The sequence below is a fragment of the Tetrao urogallus genome, assembly GCF_951394365.1.
Source record: "Tetrao urogallus genome assembly, chromosome: 1".
Classification (NCBI taxonomy): domain Eukaryota; kingdom Metazoa; phylum Chordata; class Aves; order Galliformes; family Phasianidae; genus Tetrao; species Tetrao urogallus.
The window spans coordinates 158,278,052-158,298,970 of record NC_136813.1 but is presented as its reverse complement, the minus strand read 5'-3'; the positions used below and the strand labels follow the sequence as shown (position 1 = coordinate 158,298,970).

The 20,919-nt window shown below is 39.4% G+C and overlaps 1 protein-coding gene across 1 annotated transcript in view; it reads right to left on the bottom strand.

Moving 5' to 3' along the window:
- The window catches only part of PTPRR (protein tyrosine phosphatase receptor type R), a gene marked incomplete at both ends in the record, with an annotated part of 144,341 nt that overhangs the window by 8,426 nt on the left and 114,996 nt on the right, over nt 1–20,919 (bottom strand). The window contains 5 exon segments of the mRNA XM_079546006.1: nt 1,380–1,537; nt 2,514–2,624; nt 10,756–10,893; nt 12,976–13,055; nt 19,499–19,583. Of these exon segments, the coding sequence (XP_079402132.1) occupies nt 1,380–1,537; nt 2,514–2,624; nt 10,756–10,893; nt 12,976–13,055; nt 19,499–19,583 (572 nt within the window).

Below are 20,919 nucleotides of genomic sequence, written 5' to 3'. Positions count from 1 at the left end.
GAAAGGCTACAAGAAGACGCAGAGAAAAAATGATTTTTTTTTTTCCACTCATGTCATAATTCCAAGTTTTCAGAGATTATTAAAGCTCTTCTGTTTCAGATTAAGGATAATGCTTGAGCATGTCCTGTAATGATCCATTAGAAATAACTGAGAATTGTGCATTTCTATCTCAGGTCTGAGAAAGTGTGCACAGGCTCTGTAAGGACTGGATGACCTCACTGGCAACTCAGAATAAAATGGAAGAAATGATGTGACAAGAGAATGTGGTATGAGAGGGTTTATCCATTTTATTGGCCATTGCGTAGTGAGTGTAGAGATAGTTGTGTTGTTACTGAACTATTGATTTAATCAAGACATAGATCTTCAATCACGAATAAATTCCTGTTCATAATTATAGGCCTTGCTGTCACATGTCTCACACTGGAAAGACACATTGTTCCTCTAAAGACATGACACCCATAGTAGGAAAATGGGAACCTCATTGTCCATCCACAGATTTGTGCATCGTTTAGGAAAGCTACAATTCCTGATGAAAACAGCTGGATACAATTTAGGAAAGTTCCTATTCATCACATTCTGGATTTGCAAAATAATGTTTAAATCTGGCTTCCATTTCTCAACTCCAAAATGTAGAGTTGAAAAGAAGTGGCTCAAGATGAAAAGCTCAGGTTTTGATGGACTTGTAGGAATAAATGGTACTATCCCAACTGTAAGAGATGTATCGTGTCTATGAGACAAAGGAAGTAAGGAAACACTGAATTCATTTTATTTTCTGTTTTGCTTCACCTATATTTTCCCACTAATATTTAAGTTTAGCCCTACTTCCTACTACTTATATTAGAACATAGGGCAATGAATCGACACAAAACAATAAAATGGAATGTCCTCAGAATGATTACAAGGACACTGATTGCGAGCTCGTTATAATTTGTGTTAGTAACACTCTTCTCTTGAGAACCATCTGCCTTTGTGAAAATGTTCACAAGTTTTACTACTGGTGTGTTTTGGTCTGCAAATTCGTAACCGATGTCTGTATCTTACATTTCATCCAACCAGTCACATGGCATTGCGTCTGACTTAGCTGACATAGTAATGTAACAAGATAAAAAAGAAAGCAAATCATGAACTTGAAACAGAAGCAAAATCATCTTTCCAGCTGGTCTTTCAAACACAGAATTAATTAGCAGAAATGAAGAATGGTTCAGAAAGGATTTGCTAGCAACAAGGGAATTCTATCCAAAAGTCACAAAGGAACCGAAAAAGTCAATTAGCATGAGGAAGATCTGGTGAATTTTACTCTTCCCTCAATATGCTCTTTGTTTAGGACTGTTTGATGTCATTTTCCATGTCAGTTCTTGAAGAAAAAGGCTGCAAATTACCTGCAGTGCACGACGATGGGCCCTCGGGCAGGTGCTTCCAGCCTGTCCTCCTCTACATCCAGCATCAGCTGCAGCAGTGGCTGGGCACTGTCGGGTGTTTTGTGGTCAGGCCAGGATGTGTACCAGTAGTGTTTCACACTCCGAGACTGACTCCCTTGCTGGAAATAGCATCAAGGTTTTTTATGCATGCTTGTGGTGAGCAGTTCTTTTTATTTTTTCTCAATGTTATGGTAAGAATGTCAAGAGAGATTTAACAATTTGCTTTTATTAGACTGAGGGGATACAACTGAGGGAAACAGACATGCTTCCAGGGACACAATTGTAAGCAAGGTTTGTGCACTAGAAATTTTGGCTGTTTTTCCAGGTATGTAAGCCCTGCTGAACCCATTCTGTATTGTCACCCAGTTTAGACTCTCCAGCAGAGACTGTTGCTACTTCAACAAGCAAAGAAGGTAAATACAAACTATAGTAACTTGTATGCTTCCAGCCTGGCAATATGGCTTTGATCCACACCTGGCAGTCAGAGCTGAATCAAATCTCCCCAAATCTCCCACGTCAAGCAAATCTCCCCAGGTCATCACTTATTTATTGCAAAGCTCCATTGGGAGGAGCTCGTGATGGAGTCCTATAGCACATAAGCATTACATGGGCAGTAACTTAGCATCATGGGAGCATCTGCCTAATTTTGCACAGTTAATGTTTAGTCAGAGCCATGAAACTATGAAGTTTTCTTTATGCACTCCTTATATTTTTAGTTTCTTAAATGGGCTATAGAGGCACCCTGCATATAACATGGACAGCTTATCATTTTTTGGCTGATGCTGTGGTTCTTTCATTAACTAAAATCCCTTTACTTCATCTTGGCAACACTAGAAGAGATTCAAAGCAAATTTAATTCAAGAGAGTGAAATCTGGACGTTTTTGAAGCCTTTTTTTTTTATTGTCAGAATGATACAAAGCAGCAATATGATGTGTTCCACAGCTTTGGTCTCAATTATACCTTGCAGCTGTGAGCTTCACAGCTCAGTTACTTCTCTTGTAAAAATGTATGCTCTTTGAAAAAACAGTTTAATTTTATTTAAAATTGAAAACATAAAGCATTAGTAACAAAGCTTCTCAGATACAGATTTTTACCTTTATTGTGAGCTGACGGACAGTATAGTTCTCACATTCTTGCACACTGTTAACAAGGACTTCAACCTTCCCATAGATTCCTCTTTTTTCTGGCCAATAGAGCACGCACTTCTGGAAAGCAAACATTGGTCTCGTCAAGAAACTAGATTCTGGAGCCACATTAATTTTTACACAGAATTTCTCTGCCTCAAAAGTGCAGATGAATTCAACCAAAGCGTTACTGACAGTGGAAGCATTCCTAAATAAGACATCGTGGGCTTTTTAATTAATGACTTAGGCCTGATTTTCAGGATCTGAGTTCTCAAATATGAATCTCTATCACTGAATGCTTACAACAGCTGTTTTTATTTTTAAAATCTCACTGAGGTTCAATTGAAGGAACTATTTTATATATTCAAAAATTGAAGATGATTTTTTTCCCGAAACCTGAAGATTTATTAAGTTTACTCTTTCTAAAAGGGATTTTCTCCTGAGTAAGATGTTTAGAATTTGTCCTGCCCTCACAAGGCTTTTTATCCTGTTTACTCTCCTGAGCCACGATAAAACAAAGCGTGCAGATGTGCCCTAAGTGCTTACTGAATTCAGCCATAAGTGTTTTGCCTAAGATGTCATCACATCACTATTATACATGGAACAGTCTTGCTACAGTTACACAAAATTAGATTGAGAATTCTAAATGACTCGGTAGTGTTGTATTATTTCAGCAGTGTATCTGACAAGAGTCTCCTGAAAGAATGATGAAATAGTATCTTAAGAGTGAACATTATTTTTCCCCTGCAATAGTATATTTTCAGATCAACTGTAACTTCATATTCATTTCCACTGAAGTATCTCTATGCTTGAAAGCAAACATCCCTGTCATTTAAATACTTCCCTAAAAATAGATGCTCATCAAGTCACAAGTATAAAGTGTGTGAGAGCCACATTTTTTGAAACAATGCTCATTTATTAAATTAAAACATAATGTCTAAAGAAAACATTCTCTTTAATATTCGACACAGATTAAAAACAAAACAAACAAACAAAAAACCCCAAAAAATCCAACAGTGAGAGAACAGACAGTCCTACAAGAACAGGAATCCCCCAAATTGTTTGCATTTCCTCAAAAACACTTGCTGAAGGAACAGTAGCTTACACTGCACAGCAAAATGATACAATCTCTAATGCAATTAATTGCCATAAAACACAGCTCCCAGCAAATTCTGCTAAAAATGAGCCAGAAACACATCCGACTGTGTTCAAAGTAAATGCCAGGCTTTACCTCCAGGTGTGATCTTTCAGCTGCTGCTGATCCCACCAGCTGATAGAACTGAATGCAAACATCCCTGCTGTATAAATACTTCTCTAAAAATAGACGCCCATTACCTTTAGAGTGCAAGGTGTGTGACAGCCACGTTTTCTGAGATAAAGCTGGCCAATCTGGCTGGTTTCGTTCAAATCAGAGAGTTTCATTCAAATGGAGAGTTACTCGAACATCTTAAATTCGGTGTCTCCCCAAGGACACCAAGAATGGCAATAAAATACTCAGAAAACTGTATGAAAAAAAAGCATTCACCAGTTCCACAATCACCCCATGTGACACACAGCTATTATCATCCGCGAGATCTGCAATTCATGCCCCTCCCTGGGAGTGTAGTTTTCAGTGCTAATATGGGAAAAAGTCTAAATACACAATTGTACCCTGACAATCAACAATAGTTTGGTCAACCCCTGAGACTTCTTGATAAATGAAAGTATGCAATGCGGGCTATAAAGCCTTCAGGGTGTCCTGAAGTTTTTCTTGACTCTTTCCCAGAACTGTAACTGGCAGCTTGTGCTGGGTGGACAATGAAACGGGACCGTCCATTACAATAACTTTCATTTAACAGCCCATCTGCATTTAATGAGATACAATGGATTATTTTTAACACGGTCTCCATGAAGTTTTTTAAAGTTCTGCTTGTTACTGCTTTAACAAACAGCTTGAAAATAGAGTTGGGACCAGATATGTAAGAAGCTATGTGGGGAAATTAACATTTTTGAAGGTTTATTTTAATAAAGGGATAAAGGCGAAGGTGGGAGGGATAAATAGATCAGATAGACAGAAAATAATATAGAAAATCCCAGGAGCATAAGAAAAAAAAAATTGCCTCAAGCTATTACTTGAACCTAAAAGGAAATTCCACTGGTCCCAGGTCAGTATATTTTAGACCTGGCCAAAAGCCAGATGCAGTGGTTAAGAAGGCTGTTCCGTAACCTCATGTCTGTAGTCAGTAAAGGCTCATCGCCCACTGTATACACCTGAAAAATGGAATAATTCACTTGCTGTTATCATGATAGTCCCCACTTTTTTTTTTTTTTTGCTGGTCCTGTTCCTTCTGTTCTTACAGGCATCTTAGTGTTCCTTTAAGCACGTTCATCCTTCACAGCACTTTCTAAATAGGTCACAGATTTGTGAACTTGGGGTTGAATTCTCTACACAGTCAGCAAACACATAAGAGCTATGAGCAAGATACTTTAGAAGTTGCTTAAGCTAGAAAAAAATATCCTCAACCAACTTGCACGCCAGCAAGAAGCTGGGACTCTTCTTTCTTCTTGTAGAAAATCTCGTCTTCCAACCATCTCTCAAATTCCCCCTCAGGTCGCAATTGCACTGAGTAGCAATCTGCTGGTACTCTCAGCTAATGATTATTTATTTCTGACCTGGTGCCTGACCCTGGCACATTCCCTGGCCAGAACAGGACGTTCATACAACAAACAGCATCTCACATGACTTTTAATTTATTTTGGTCTTTTTTCCTGCCCTCTCTGACAGGGCTGTAGGCTTAGGTTGTCTTCATCCCCTGTTCTGCCTCCTTGCATCCCAGCCCTCCCAGCTGGGCTTTACATATCAGCTCTGGAGGTGGATCTCTGCGACTGAATGGGACCTGGCTCCACCTCGGATCAGGACTGGCACCTGCTGTTTGCCACTGTCAGCCTGTGATCAGGAGCATGGGATTTTGAACTTGTCAGAAAGTGCTTCTGTTGCAGTCTGGTTCTCCCAGACAGCTCTGCTGAATGGAGAAAAGATTGCTTAGCTGATGGATTATTTACTTGCTTTACTTTCTCTGAATTTGAACTCTATGAACAAAATTGGTTTAACAATTCTCAGACATTTGTGATGCTGCTTTCACAAATGCTTCAGTTCTTACCTTGCTTATTTTTCCTTATGGCTGTGGCAAGAAATTTATACATTAACAGCTTCTATCACCAGACAAACACACAACTAATGAATAATTAGGAGAAAGCTTCAGTTCCACAATCCCTTTTTACTCCTGCCCTCTATTTACTGCCAGTAACTCAAGCACGAGAGATAAACTTCAGGAGGGATTGCACGATTTGCATTTATATATAAAAATCCTCAATGTTAGGACCTAATCTTCTTAAGTTTTTCCAAAACCTGAGACATCTCAATGGTGCCGATACTCAAATTATGACTACTCTTTAAAGATGCTTATGTGAACTCTGCAAAAAGTACAGTTTCTGAATTCCAAAATCTATTTTGTTATGCATAGATAAGAGTGCCTAGAGGCCAAGGGAAAAATGTTGCAGAAAGAGTGATATGAACTTTAAATAGTGAGTTAACAAGATTGTCCTAGATAATTTCTGACAAGATTTCCGTAATCTGAGTAGAATAAACATGCATTGTTTAAAGCATCTCTCAGTACTAGTCCTTTATTTTTGCAGAATGCTGCAAATACCTTTTATTTATGCTTCCCAAAATATGTTTCCTGATTTACAAGTATTGTTGCTAGTATATTTTAAAGTAAACAAGATGCATATTATCTGTGGGATACATAGCATGACTATGGTTACATTGCTCTGTTGTCTTGAATAAACAATCAGTAATATATGAAATTCACATGTCTTGTTGATAAAACTTTGTAAGAACATGTCTTATTAGAAGATTAGAGATGGCAACCTTTTGTGGGTCATTTAGCCCATTCATTAAGAGGTTGAATTGTCCTCTGGAGGTTACTATGCTTTTTCCAGTTCTGGTGCCCTTAGCACAAGAAGGACATGGAGCTGTTGGAGCAGGTCCAGAGGAGGGCCACAAAAATGATCAGAGAGCTGGACCAACTCCCCCATAAGAAGCTGAGAGCATTAGGGCTCTTCAGCCTGGAGAAGAGAAGGCTCTGGGGAGGGCATATAGTGGCCTTCCTGTACCTGAAGGGGGCCTACAGGAAAGCTGCAGAGGAACTTTCTATAAGGGCACGTAGTGACAGGATGAGGGGAAATGGCTTTAAGCTGGAAGAGGAGATTTAGACTAGATATCAGGAATAAATTGTTCACTGTGAGGTGGTGAGACACTGGAATAGGTTGCCCAGTGAGGCTGTGAATGCCCCCTCCATGGAAACATTTAAGACCAGGCTGGATGGGTCTTTGACCAACCTGGTCTGGACAGAGATGTCTCTGCCTATAGCTGAGGGGTTGGAACTAGAGGATCTTAAAGGTCCCTTCCAACGCAAACCATTCTATGATTCAGTGAGGTCACCTAGATTAGTTGAGATACTTTTTCATTCATATTAATCCTAAAATTAGAGCCTAAAATTCCAAGTTTTTAAAATTATTTGTTCAAGTAGAAGTTCTCCTTTACAAGGGCAGGCTTAAAGAGCTGAGGCCTTTTAGCCTGGAGGAGGCTTTGGGAAGACCAGATAGTGATCTTTCAATGTCTGAAGAGATGCTATAAGAAAGAAGGGGACACATCTTTGCAGCATCTGTTGTGATACGACAAGGGGAAATGGTTTCAAACTAAAAGAAGGGAATTTTACAGAATCACAGAATCACAGAATCACAAGGTTGGAAACGACCTGCAAGATCATCTAGTACAACCACCCTCCCATTCCTCTTAGTACCACAAGCTACTAAACCATATCTCGTAGCTCCTCATCCAGGCGCCTCTTGAACACTACCAGGGACGGCGACTCCACCACCTCCCTGGGCAGCCATTCCAATGCCTGACCACCCTTTGAGAGAAAAAGTTTCTCCTAATGTCCAACCTAAACCTCCTCTGGTATAACTTCTGGCCATTTCCTCGGGTTCCTATTTGCCTGGGAGAAGAGGCCAGACCCTTTTGCACCACAGCCTCCCTTCAGGAAGTTGCAGAGTGCAATGAGCCTCCTGAGCCTCCTCTTCTCCAGACTGAACAATTCCAGCTCCCTCAGCCGCTCCTCATAAGACTTGTGCTCCAGACCCCTCACCAGTTTCATTCCCTTCTCTGGACACGCTCCAGGGCCTCAGTGTCTTTCTTGTAGTGAGGGGCGCAAAACTGAACACAGTACTCGAGGTGCGGCCTCACCAGTGCTGAGTAGACTGGATATGAAGAAGAAGTTTTTTACAATAAGTGTGAAGAGGCACTGGAATAGGTTGCCCAGAGAGGTGGTGGATGCCCCATCCTTGGAAACATTCAATGTCAAGCTGGACTGGGCTCTGAGTAACTCAGTCTAGTTGTAGGTGCCCCTGTTCATTGCAGGGGAGTTTGATTAGATGGCTTTTAAGAGTCCCTTTTAATGCAAGCAATTCTATGATTCCTTTGCTGTGCACTCTCCTTGGACAGGCAGATTTCCAACCTGTTCAGACACTGCGTTCACTTGAGTAAAAGTTTCACAGATTCTGTTTAAAATGCTACAGACATAGTTTATTATTATTATTCTTGCTTACAAATCAATTTTCATTTTTCGTAAGAGTTCAAAATGAAAAAGAATCCAAACAATAATTTTTTGTTCCATGTTTCCTCACACAGCTAAAATATAATACATATTTTGCTTAGCACTCTACTTTCAAATTATGTTTTCGTCCATTTTACAAAAAAATCTTATCACAGTGAGTCCTAACCATTTTTAATCTCAAGAAGGAACTAAGTCCATTGGAATCTGTGTTTACAACCATTTTACACATTTCCCCTTCCTATGGCAAATTCATAACCTTGGTATATTCAACTAGGGCATTAATGTCCCAAATAATTATATTTATGCTAAGGACATAACTTTATTGATGAGTTTACTGTTTTCCATATGTGTTTTGTTTCATTTCAGAGCTCCCTCTCTGTATGTTAGTTAGTACATTTTAGTACATTACAGCTGAAGTGTTGAGTGATACATCAACAGAGGAATGGGTCCTATACCTATGAATCTGATCTGGGGGTTTGTTTGTACAGGGCTATATGTGGAAAAGCACATGAACATGCTTTCAAGTATGAAGGCATTTGTATGTGTGAATATTACAAATGCACCTCCCCGAAAATGAGAGGAATGCAGCAGACAGCAGAAAAAAATAATCAAGTGCTATTACATTAATTTTGTTTCTTACCCTCTCCATAGGCAGCTAATACTTTAACAGTTAAATTAATGCGGTTGAGCTTAGCAGTTAGCCCAAATGTTTTCTTTTCAATAGCAGATCAGGGCCTAAGAATGAAAGCACTAATGGTGGGAGAGTTCCTAAGGTTTCTAGACAGGGCAGGACAGCTTGTGCAAACACAGCCTCTCTCTATAGCCTGGGAACTACTTGAGATTCCACCCCCCTTTCTATTAGGAGGAAATGACCACTGGCAGGCCACAACAATGCGGATAAACACCAGAGCTGAGGGACTGCGTAACTCAGGTAAACACAGGGCTTCCTGACACGTTGGAAATCACTGAGCATTTCTTTCAAGTCATTCTTCTTACACAGTGTCAGATGTGAGTGTTTAAACAGTCAGCATTTCCTCAGTGAAATACTTATTCTTTTGAGCAGTTACATCGGGGTGAGTTTCCTATATTTTCAGAAGTAATGCTTTTAATGTAGGCTTCTGGGGACTAACATGAAAAGTCTAGTTCAAAACTGCACCTGTTTTGGAAAGAAATCTCTGGATGTTCTCCAGCACCAATCTGTATTTTATATACACCTTTCTTAAAATCACCTGGATTTAAAGCCACTTCACGTTAGAAGTGCTTCATGTTTCCCTGTGACAAAGAGTCAAACGGTGGTCAAATGCAGAAGGAAGGAATAGTATGTCGAACAAATCCACCTTTAAACTGAGCAGTGAGTTTGTGTGCCTTGGAAATGCACACACAGTCTCAGTCCCCTGATCTCTGAGACTGGGAACTTTGTCCGAAAAAAATCAATCTCTCTGCCATCACATTCAACTGAATTTAAAGCGCAGGGTGGTGAGTAAGACAGAGGCAACATGGCCCTTGTGCTTACCTGAAAACATGCTGAAACATGGTAGAAACACCTGCCTGGAGTAGGGAAGAGCTACTTCATCTATCAGTTTGGACACAAGAAAGAAGGTGAACTCTTTTACACCTGTCTCTCTTCTGCCACAAGCCCTATAAACCACTTCTGTAACTTTCAAACCCTCAAAATAGAGCTTTCTTTTGGTTGCAACTCTCCAAATCACAGGAGAGTGGTATTTATTCCTCGTGTGTGGCAGTAAAATCTGGCACTACCAAGGAAAGTCTGGCAAAAATGTACACAAATACTAGATCAAGCTATTAAAGATATAGTTGAAAATCACTGAAAGTCACTGGTTGTATAACAGGCAGCTAGATAGCCATTAGCCATTCAAATGCAATTGTCACCTGCAATTGGTGTTAAGGTAAAGAGCCATATATTTCCACTCCAGTTAAGTCTCTCCATAGTACTGGCATTTGGGAGACCAAACCATATTTCTGGGATAATCTAGATGATTTGTAGTATGTGGAATTATTAGAAAACTGTTTATAGCAAAGAGTAAACTTCAACCATGCCAAGAAACCTCTAATCGTGATACTACCCATTTGTACATCTATTCTTTACATAACAGAAAGTAATCAGCAAGAAGGCCCAGAAGCAACCAACAAGTAAACAAGGTGTTTCTTAATAAACTAGAAGAAGAATCACTAGGTTGGAAACGACCTATAAGATCATCCAGTCCAACCGTCTCCTCATCACCATTGCCACCACTAGTACTAAACCATATCACGCAGCACGTCATCCAGATGCGTCATGAACACTATGAACCCAACAGCACAGATTTCAAAAATGTAATTTCTGCCTTTTTTTTTTTTTTTTTTTTTTAATATGACTCTTCTGATGGCTATGCAATTGCAACTGGTGGCTATGAGAACACTGACGTTTTTTACACTGCCCATTAACATGTATTTGAGGGCTGGTTAACTGCTGGTTTTCTTTCAAATCTGCTAAGGTTCATTCTATAGCATGCAGCACTATTGGAAAAATTTCTTGGTTTGGCTAATTGTCATACCTCATTTTTTTCTTTCAGCTTTGTGATCATAACAATGACAGGGCTGTCCTCTTGCCAAACCATCTGCCAGAAGTCATTCACAGTATTAATCATGGGTCCCTGTGTTGCAATGAATGCCTTCTCTTTACCTCCATATCCCTGGTTTAGAAACAGGCACAAAAACATTTACTTAAAATTCATGTTGTCAGTCAAAGTCACAGGTGAAGATTCTAAGCAGAAAGAGGAATCTGGAATTAAAAAAAAAATAAGTTATTTGAGCTGAAAGCAGTTAGAGCAACAGTAGAGCAGATCAGAAATTTTTCAGTAGAACAGTTTTTCCTCTGGGAACTACTGAGTCGATGAACTGAAATGATCCTAAGCATACATCAGTCCCTCTCAAATTTCCCTGCTTACTTGGCTTCTTCTAGCTTATTCTGTTCTGTGAGGTATTGGAGGTTTCTACCATCCAATGGTACTTCAGTTCATGATTTATACTGCTGCAGTGTTTGCAAGATAGTTTGCAGTCAAGATGCCATATTAAAAAAATGAGAAAAATAAAACTTTCCTCTGAATCTTCATGACAGGAAACAAGATTTTAAATGCAGGACTGTTTGCAGAGGCAAAGACTGTTCACTGCATCTTTGCTAAGGGAAAAGTACCTTTATGAGACCTTACAGGAGGGACAGCATCAGTGCAGGGAGTGCTGAGACACAAAGACAGGCTGAGCAAACAGTGGAGAACCAGAAGGGAGGGAAAGGCAGGAAGAAATAGGAAAAAAAGAGACTGCCTTTTTATTCTTCAGATGAAAAGGAGAACTTGTGAGTTTAGGCAGTGGCAGAATGCCCAACAGCAGTGCAGATTAAGAGCAGCCTGAAGAGAGAGAATGGAGATCTGCTTGAGGTGGTACAGGGCCCTCTAACCACAGCTATTCCTTTTGGGTAGCTTTCTCCCTGCTCGCACCCTTCTGCACTGTTATCCACTGTATGGAACAACAGGATAGATCCTCAACTGGTATAAACAGTTCTCCCTCTACTGACCAATTTGACTGAATGTAGTTTGTCAAAGACAGGTGTGTCAGGACCCCAGCCAGACTCATGATTTCATTTCTTGGGTTGGATTTTTTCTGCAATTGCTCACACTTCTACAAGTGACAGCAGAAGAAATCATGGTATTTTGTCTTTCAGGGTGATGACACGAAGGACAGGGATATTTCACAGGACTCAAAGCACAGTCTGGCTGATGGATGAGTTGTGCTGTTACCCTTCAGAGACAACTGCACTGCTTATTTACAAGGTGATGTCCTTCATACAAAACACTGAAAGGACAGGATGTAAAATGAAGCAGAGTAAGAGGTGTAGTGGATGTGAAAATACATATTCATATCCTGCTATTTAATTAAGCAGCATTATTGTTGAGCTCAGAGGCCATAATTTCAGTTGCAGTAATATGTTCAACCCAGCTGAGGATCTCTAATCAAAATATTTGATTTTCCATGTAAGGGACTATAGTCCTAAAACATCACTGAAGTATTTTCTTAGTATTGTCTGCCACATCCACCGTGTCACAAGAAAGCTCTGTGCGTGTGTCATTGAGGTATAGCTATCACTTAGAAATAATAATTTCCAACAGTGTGCTGGTAAAGTGTACACATCATGCAACCATTCAATACAAGGTATAAACAGGTGAATAATGTGCATCTTGGTGCACACATGGATATTTAATACATCTGCTTACAATTATTTTCACAAACTTTTACAATATTTGTTTAATTAACTTGTGATTTCAGGAACGTGAATTGCTAGAGTATGAAAAAGCCATGATCACTGAACTTGTTTGTAGATAACATGACTGCAATGAGCAATCATGGAGCTTATATTGCTGTTGACTCCGATCTTTTCTTTATCGAAATATTGATACGTCCTTCCTGTAAGGCAGTAAGACAACATAAAACAGTAAATACTGAAGTAAACAGGAACAGTAATGCATGTATTTCTTAATATTTTTAAATGTATTTGATAACCTTTATCTTATTGCAACTATTTTAGCACATTGATGGCTGTGTGGTCTTTGGTACAAACAGCTCGTGAAATTATTTCTGTCACAGCAATGTAGACAAAAAGATTAGGATTTATCAATGAAGGTGGATAGGAATAAAGTGAGAGACACCTTGGCAAAAATGGCTATTCAGGTGGAAAATCAAATATTGTCACAAAAGCACAAGAATAGTGTACATTTACTTACCCTAATGTAGTTAGCATTTATGTAGGTACTCAAGGAGTCAGATGGATTTTTTGGTTTCAAATACACTCTGCTTAGAGGATCTAAGAGCATAAGGAAGATGGAAATTGAAAAGAAAACCCATAATTAGAAGATTTCTATAAAGAATCAGAGACTCGTTGAAGAAAATAATCTATGGTTATTTGGGGTTGTCAAAAGCACTAAAGCATTATGCATAAATTTTTTTCCACTACAAAAACTAATCACGGGAAACTAAGGACCAGTGCACGTTGCTGAGCTGTGTAGAAATATCTCACCTAACTGCAGACATCAAAGCAATGCTATCAGGTCCAGACAATGCTCAAGCATGGTCTAATCTGCCTGTGCTGAGTATCCAGCTGATCTGCCTACACTGTCTTTGAAACTTGCCATTCATCTTTACAGGACACTAGATAAATACACCAAGTCCTTTAGATTCAGCACAGATACCTCTGCAGGAAGCTGTACTGTTTCAGTGACTACTTGGATTTAATTTAAGAAGAGACTCCTCTGTGTGAAGTGAAATCAGCCATGTTTTTACATCAATGTAATGTTCACTGAAAAAGCCTGGACTATGCAATCTCTATCCTTCCCTTCGTCCTGTGTTCTCTTTCGACAGTTTGGGAACGTTTGTGTGTAATGGAGTGGAGAAAAAAAATATAGGAACATTTTCCTTTATCATCTTTCTTTCATTGTCTTGGATGACCTAGAATGGAATGAGGTGCAATTCTGGTATCTACAGAGCTAAGAGTTACTAAATTCCACCTGCAAACACATTTTTTGATTGCTCATTTGTGATGAAGTGATTCTCCTTTCAGAATTAAGGGCAATAAATTCACAATCAGAAAGAGAAAAGGAGGGGAGCGAGATGCCTACATTGCAGTACAGAGGCACACTTTGGCTATCTGGCTTTATTCACATCTTTTCTGAAAGAATACTCTGTTTTTTAAAAAAATGATACGGAAATATTTCTCTACTGAAAAATATTCTTCCAGCTGTTTCTTTAATTATTTAAGTAGAATCATCAGCTTTCTTTTGGTTTGGAAACAGTCTCTGGAAAGCTCATTTGCAACGCAATTTAGACAAATATTCAAAGATTCTTAGATGGATGCTGAACTGGAGGGTGGTGAGAAAACTTCCTGTGCTACAGCAAAACCTGATATTTTCTTGTGTGACTTTTCACCATTTTTATGAAAAGACAAAAGTTTTGCAAATCAAAGGAAGAGAAGGGTGATCCCAAACATACTCATGCCATTTTATCCCTAGAGGTGAAAGGAACTTCTGGGGAAGGGAGTCGAGCCATTTCAGGACCCAGGCCTGTGTTCTGAATGTATATTTCATAAAATGGGCAAATGAATGAATGCCTTTTAATTCACAGTCTGTGCATGGAAATCTTGTCCTTTGTGTTAAAAGCACAACATGAAGACTGCTTAGCTTTTTTTTTTCTCCCTTAACAATATGAAGGCAGGAAATCTCTCATTCCTTTTCAGCACAGAATGATTATTAGCCACTTCCACAAGTGCCTCGGGCTACGTGGCCTTGAAAAAACATTCATTTCCTCTAGTTCACACACTGCCTCCAATTCTGATATGGCCTGACCCCTACCTTAAAAAACCTCTTCCAAGCAGACTCAACATCCAGCTTAACCATACCTTGGGATAAATTCCTCTAGTATTGAGGATCAGCTAAATCAGTCACAGAATTTATGAAACTCTCCCAATTCCAATCAGATAAGAAAAAGCTGTTTTAGAATAGCGATCTTTTATAAATTAAGTCTTGATCACTTCTGAAATAGAAAATTGCTGTACACTTAGCTCAGAAATGAGGAACACCTGAGCACTGCTCAAGATCCAGAGCCACTGCACAGTCATTGCACACAAATGGAAGCAATTAGCTTGGAGGTAATCATCTTTTCCTCAAGGACGGCAAAGCCTGAGAGTCTGAAGCTACAGGAGAAAGACAGACGGTGGGTGCAAGGCTGAATTCATCAACATGTGTAAAACATCTTGAAACGCAGCAAGGCTGTTAAATACTTGGAATTGCCAATAAAAAATGCCACCTACAATAATGACTGTGCCAAAGTTACTGCTGTTTTCTTCCATACGTCCAGGAAGTCTGGGACAGTTTTCTCATTAAGGCACTGGTTAATGCAGAAGAGGCTTCCTTTAACTCCATCTTTAACAAATTAATACTGGTATGAATAAACTCAAGGGAGTTAATGATCTGTAGCTTGCCCCCATAAGACTAGCCCATATAGGGATCACATCATAGCATGGCTGGCACTGCCAGACAGCTTCCCCTATGCTGTAAACACTGGAGTTTCATCCACAGCAAGAACACTGCTTCATCATGAAGACCCCCAGCTTCATCCCATTGCACAAGCTCTATCCTACTTGAGATCGTTTTTTTCGTCTTTCATTTAGACTGCTACTATGTGCTAAATTCTTTAGAGCATGGGTATGTTTGTTTTTGTAGTATTTGCAAGATAAGTCACTTGTTTGCCTTAGATCAGTTCTAGTTACCTCACTGACAGTAGGACTGAAAAAGTGTAAGAAGGGCTGTCCCTATGGCATTTCTCTTTTTTGGGTAGGAAAAGAAGCTGAATATGTTTTGGGGCAGACTGCTGTCCCACTCGCAGCCCAAAACAGTCAGATAGCTTTTAGATATCAAAACATTCTGAAATTCACTCCTGTTTTGCTTGGTTTTGTTTGCAGTCTCTAAATCAAATACGAGTACTGATATTCTTTGATAAAGATTGCAACACAGGACAGAGAAGAATCCAGACTGTGTCCCCAACCTATGCCAGGTGGGGAATAAGCTATTAAACTTGCAAGTATCATAACTACCTCTAAACACTTCATATACACAGTACCTGTAAACTACACTGAATTTTTTAATTTTGACTGAATCATGTTCCAGCACTTCCATTACAGTCCAGGATTTCCCAAATCTAACTGATTTATGGTGGTGAGTGCTTCTGCATCTTAAAACTTGCTTAAGCATTAGAGAATAATTTCACTGATGCAAAGGGAATTTTTCTGAATTTCTAAAAATAAGATATGCCTAATACCCACTTACGCTATTAACTAACATTAATTAATCAATTACAACACTATTGACAAATATAGTAGTTATAATAGCGGTGACTACAACTAGAACACATTCTGTCAAATCACATGAAAATACGGAAACCCTTTGATGAAAATGTTAAATTTGCCTAAGAGCAAAATTTTTTTTTTATATTCTGTTATGCAAATATGATTTTTATCTTTTGTCTCTGAGAGCCTGTTGGGAATCCTATTGCCTTCACTAGGGAGCAGGACTGGAGCAAATAAGACACCAGGGAGCTCAAAAATTCTCAACATCAAGAGAATGGTTTCCCAGCATCTGACTATAAGCTTGTGTTAGAGATTGCCTTGTTCACGTGATTTAGATTTAAGTTTCCCCTTGTCTTTAAATGGAGTGTCACAGCCAGTTTTAGCACAAGCAATGCAGGAGCAACATGTGTATTTGTGGACCTGACCCACCAGGTGCTTTGCATCTTCATGTTACTGTCAGTCTGCTCTTCTGCAGTGACTGCTTTCATGCATGCTCTTGCCTTGAGTGTTCTTTTTAAGAAAAAATAAGGAGTGATGCCCAGGTATGTTGGATGTGTGTCACACACAGATACCCACTCAAACAGTGTTAAGCCACTTGTCCCTCTGTGAGCAAAATCCCACACCTGCTCTGAAGCACCACAGCAATCTTCCTTCTAGTTTGAGGTGGAAAAGTGGAGTAGAAAGGGGAAGAAACACATGTGTTTGAAGCTGACTGCATGCTGTGAGGACATGTGTTAGGGGCTGCAGGAAACAGCTGGTGAAGGTGTGAAATAAGATGGTAAAGAGGGAGCATCAGGGCTGGTTTTCCACTACAGGGATGTAACTGTGATAGAGCCTGGGGTAGGACTAGCAACAGAGGAGGCCAGAATGCTGAGGGGATGGCAGGGGAATGCAGTCAAAGATATGGAGAGGGCTTTCACAGGACTAGTGAGTGGCATCGCAGTCAGTGGGATGGATAAAGAAACAGTGACCCCAAGGAGCAGTCCAGCGACTTGTCTTTTCCTCACTGGATGTATTAGCATATTAATATATAGCAAATAACACTCAAAACTTACAGAGAAATCCTAGTGTTTGTATATGAATGTTGGCTATACTACACTGCAAACAAAACATCTTTCATAGAAATGCAATGTTTCCTGCACTTTGGAGTTCTCCATGTATAAATGATTTCAGCAGGCAGTAATTTTACTCATGCTGGTGCCTGCCTGGGTAGTATCTACTAACACTAGCCTGCCCCCATGCTCCCTGTGACAGAATTATCTGTGCTGAAGTTATCTCTTAGAAAATGAGAACATCCCAGTGCAGAGGGTGGAGCAGGCAGGATGGGGCATTTTTAGAGATAATCCATCAATTCCAACATCACTTGTTACCACAAGTGACACACCAGTGCTGGGAATGGAAAAGCTGACATGGGTGCACTGAGCAGTAGGTTGATATCATCTGAGCAGGAAACCAGAAGGACCACTCTATTTAATGGTGCTGATTGTTTCCAAGCCCTTTTGGACTGGATGTGGGTGTGTGAGTATTTATTATGAACATGTGCCTCGCTCCTCAAAATATCTCCTTTGAACATGCTTGGTGCTAACACACACCAGACCTTTTGATTTCTGTCAACAAGGGTTACGAAGCGCCTGTCAAAGAGTAGCTGTGATGCACATCAGCAGTGAGCTTTGACTAAAAATGTGCCTTCGAGTCAGCTGTGCACCCTGACTGGCTGGAAGTGAGAACATGAAGGCATTCTAACTCTCAAAACTCATAAGCATCAACAAAGGCCCAGCTGTCATAACCCAATTCAGAACACATGCAGCAGTGAAGCAGGTCTTCCCGCACTCATGAGGTGCTCCTGAAGGTGAACCTGATGCTATAGGCACTGTAGGAAGGGAGATATCTTTCCAGAAATGTTGCTCATCAGGCAAAGGCAGGCTTGAGTGATAACCTGGCTCTATTGCAGTCAACAGCAAGCTCCTGTTTTCGTCAAAGGGGTCAGGATTTCAGCCTCTGTGCATACCATGTTGATGCTGATCCAAACTGTTGGGGCTACTTAGTTTTCTAATTCCTTGGTAATTGATAACTTTCATTCAATTGCTTTCACCTATTTAATTCCCTTCAACATTCCTCTGTTTTACTCAGCTGCATACAGCTATCTGTTGATATAGATGAACTGACCTTGAAGTCAGTGGGAATTTTGCTGGTGGCTGAAAGGAAACAAGGACTCAACACAACGCATTTTTTTCCCCAACTATGTATCAAATCACATTTCTGAGGCTAATCAAGCAGTTGAAGGCCAATCATTTCTCATTCGACTGCAAGGACTTAGGATGGTGTAAGCAAATTACAGTGCATACAGGCTCACTGGGAGAAATCTGGTCATTCAAAGTGTGTGAATTTGCATGACTGACATGTAACATAGTCCAACAAGGACATTATAGAAATTGCTAGAAAGCAGTTTCCTAGTGAATAGAACATGCTGTAATTTAAAAAAGTATTCTTCATTCCAAATGCAAAATTGTGTTTATATTTTGTTGCGGGACAGTTCCTAAAAATTTAGGATCACTGAACTTTTCCACTTCAACACTATTAAATGATTAATAAAAGAATTGGAATATCTTGGCATCCCTCCCCAAAATGGTATAAAAATAGTTCAATTTCAGAGAAATCTGTATTTTGAAGGAAAACTATTCCACTGAAAAGTTTTCAATCACCTCTAATTATAACAAACCAATTGTTACTATGACAGAAATAAATAATTTGGGCTGATGAGAATACAGATGCAGTATAGCAAAGCAGTAGCAAGTTTACAGCAACAGTGAAGAAGCACTATGTTCTTATAATGTAAATGTGTTTCCACAAAGCCATGCAGTGCATGGAGAAGAAAAATAATTAAAACAAAACAAAGTGGACTCAGAAAGATGGAAGTCCATTATGAGAAAGGATAGGATGCAATTTCTCTTTTAGTCTGGGCAACTTAATGTAAGACACAATGTCTGCTAGTTTGACCCAGCTAGAGAGAATTCAGGGAGGGGCTGCACTCTGCTCAACGGTGCAGGCTTTGATACAGGCAACAGCCTCGGTCCTCTCACTCTCCAGATCAGGGGAGCTGCTATGAGGCATGGCATATCCATCTCAACCTGTTTGCCTGAGCTGTCCTCTAGACTAAAATCAGCATACACCTAGGCTGCATTTCAGCATGTGGTTGGGATGCAGCCAAAGTGTGCATCTAATGACTAAGGTATCCAGGCAGAATCGTGCACCGGTCAGTCCCCCAGAACTGGATTTTTGCTTGCTTTCTGCATAGACTAAAAAGACACTTATGAATAGGTGCACAGCAATCGAAGATAAGGACAACTAACTGTTCATGGCAGTATGTTCTCAAAGCAGACCAAATTTCATAGTAGGGCTAACTCACTTACTTGGCAAAATTGTTTTATAGCGGTTTTTAGTTCCATGACTCGGGATGTCAATTTCTTTGGGATCCACAAAATTCATTGGTATTTCCTATAAAAAATAAATTAAATCAGATTGGTGTTTCCAAAGGAACTGTACAGGAAATTATCCCCAGAAGGCCATCTGCTGTTACACAACTGTCTTTTGACATCAAAGTTATTAAGAAAAAAGTGGTTCCCACCTCAAGTCTGTCAACACCCTTCCTTTAATAAACACAGGAGTTGCATACTGAAAGGGTGACTTCCAAGGAACACTTCTGATGAATTATTAAAGTCAAGGTTTTTTAGAAGATTAGGAGATATGCTAGAAAACACAATAGTACTAGAAAAGTGGAGTTGAAAAGTGCAGTATCATAGCAGGAAAGAACAGCATTTTGTATGAATGGACTGAGAGCTTTCAAGATAATTAAATATTACTATATATATTTAAATTCTGTGCAAAGCCCTTAACAACATCAGTTAAAGATCTTACTTGCTTTTTACAGCAATGATTAGGCCTCTGCATGCAGTAACTCAAAAGTGTAAAAAAAAAAAAAAAAAAAAAAAAAAAAAAAAAAAAAATCTATTTGCCTTGATTCTCATTTTGAATTTTTATCCTCTGAACCACATTACCTCCCTTACATCTGAAGTTGTGAAAATAACTGATGTGACAATTTGACTTACAGTTCATACTGAAAAACAATTTGAAAAAAAAGTAAAATAAAAATACTCCTAATTTACATTGAAGAAAATGCTTCACTTGGTCTAAGGGGGAGGAAGAGTCATTTTGATTTTGAGGTCTCAAAGTACTGTTATTGTTCTTACGGTTGAATGAAAAACAAGCAAACAAACTTTGGAAATGACAAAATGAAACAGTTATTCTTCTCTTCCCTTCCCTCCTCCCATGATTGACATTTACCAGCTAAAACATGAAAGATGTTTCAGGTGACTCAAATCTTCATTTTTTCCCAATTTATTTTGTTTTTGGCCAGTGCTGTTTAAATTATCTTAGCGTAAGATGGAACATGATCTTTGTTAAATTAATACGTAACAGTAATTTCTGGAGATTTCAGAATTCTGTTATTAACCTGGGAAATTTATCCAAAGAGATAGTGGCATATTACATAATTGCCTCTTACAGACACATAGGAACTTAAGGAGGCACGAAAGGTACATTCTTACTCTGTACAGTGTGGACTTCTTTTGACTTGCACCACTGGAAAATTTACTCAAATATTTTCCTCCAAAATCAGCCAGTTTCTAAATCCAGAGACCAAGACCTGACCAGGACTTCAGCAAAGATCAAATGCACGGCCACCATTCTTCAGACACATGGCTCCTGTGTGCTTTTGTGAGACAAACAGGGACATGGCTCTGTTTCTTTCTAGATCTCTTCCTTGCTCTTCTAC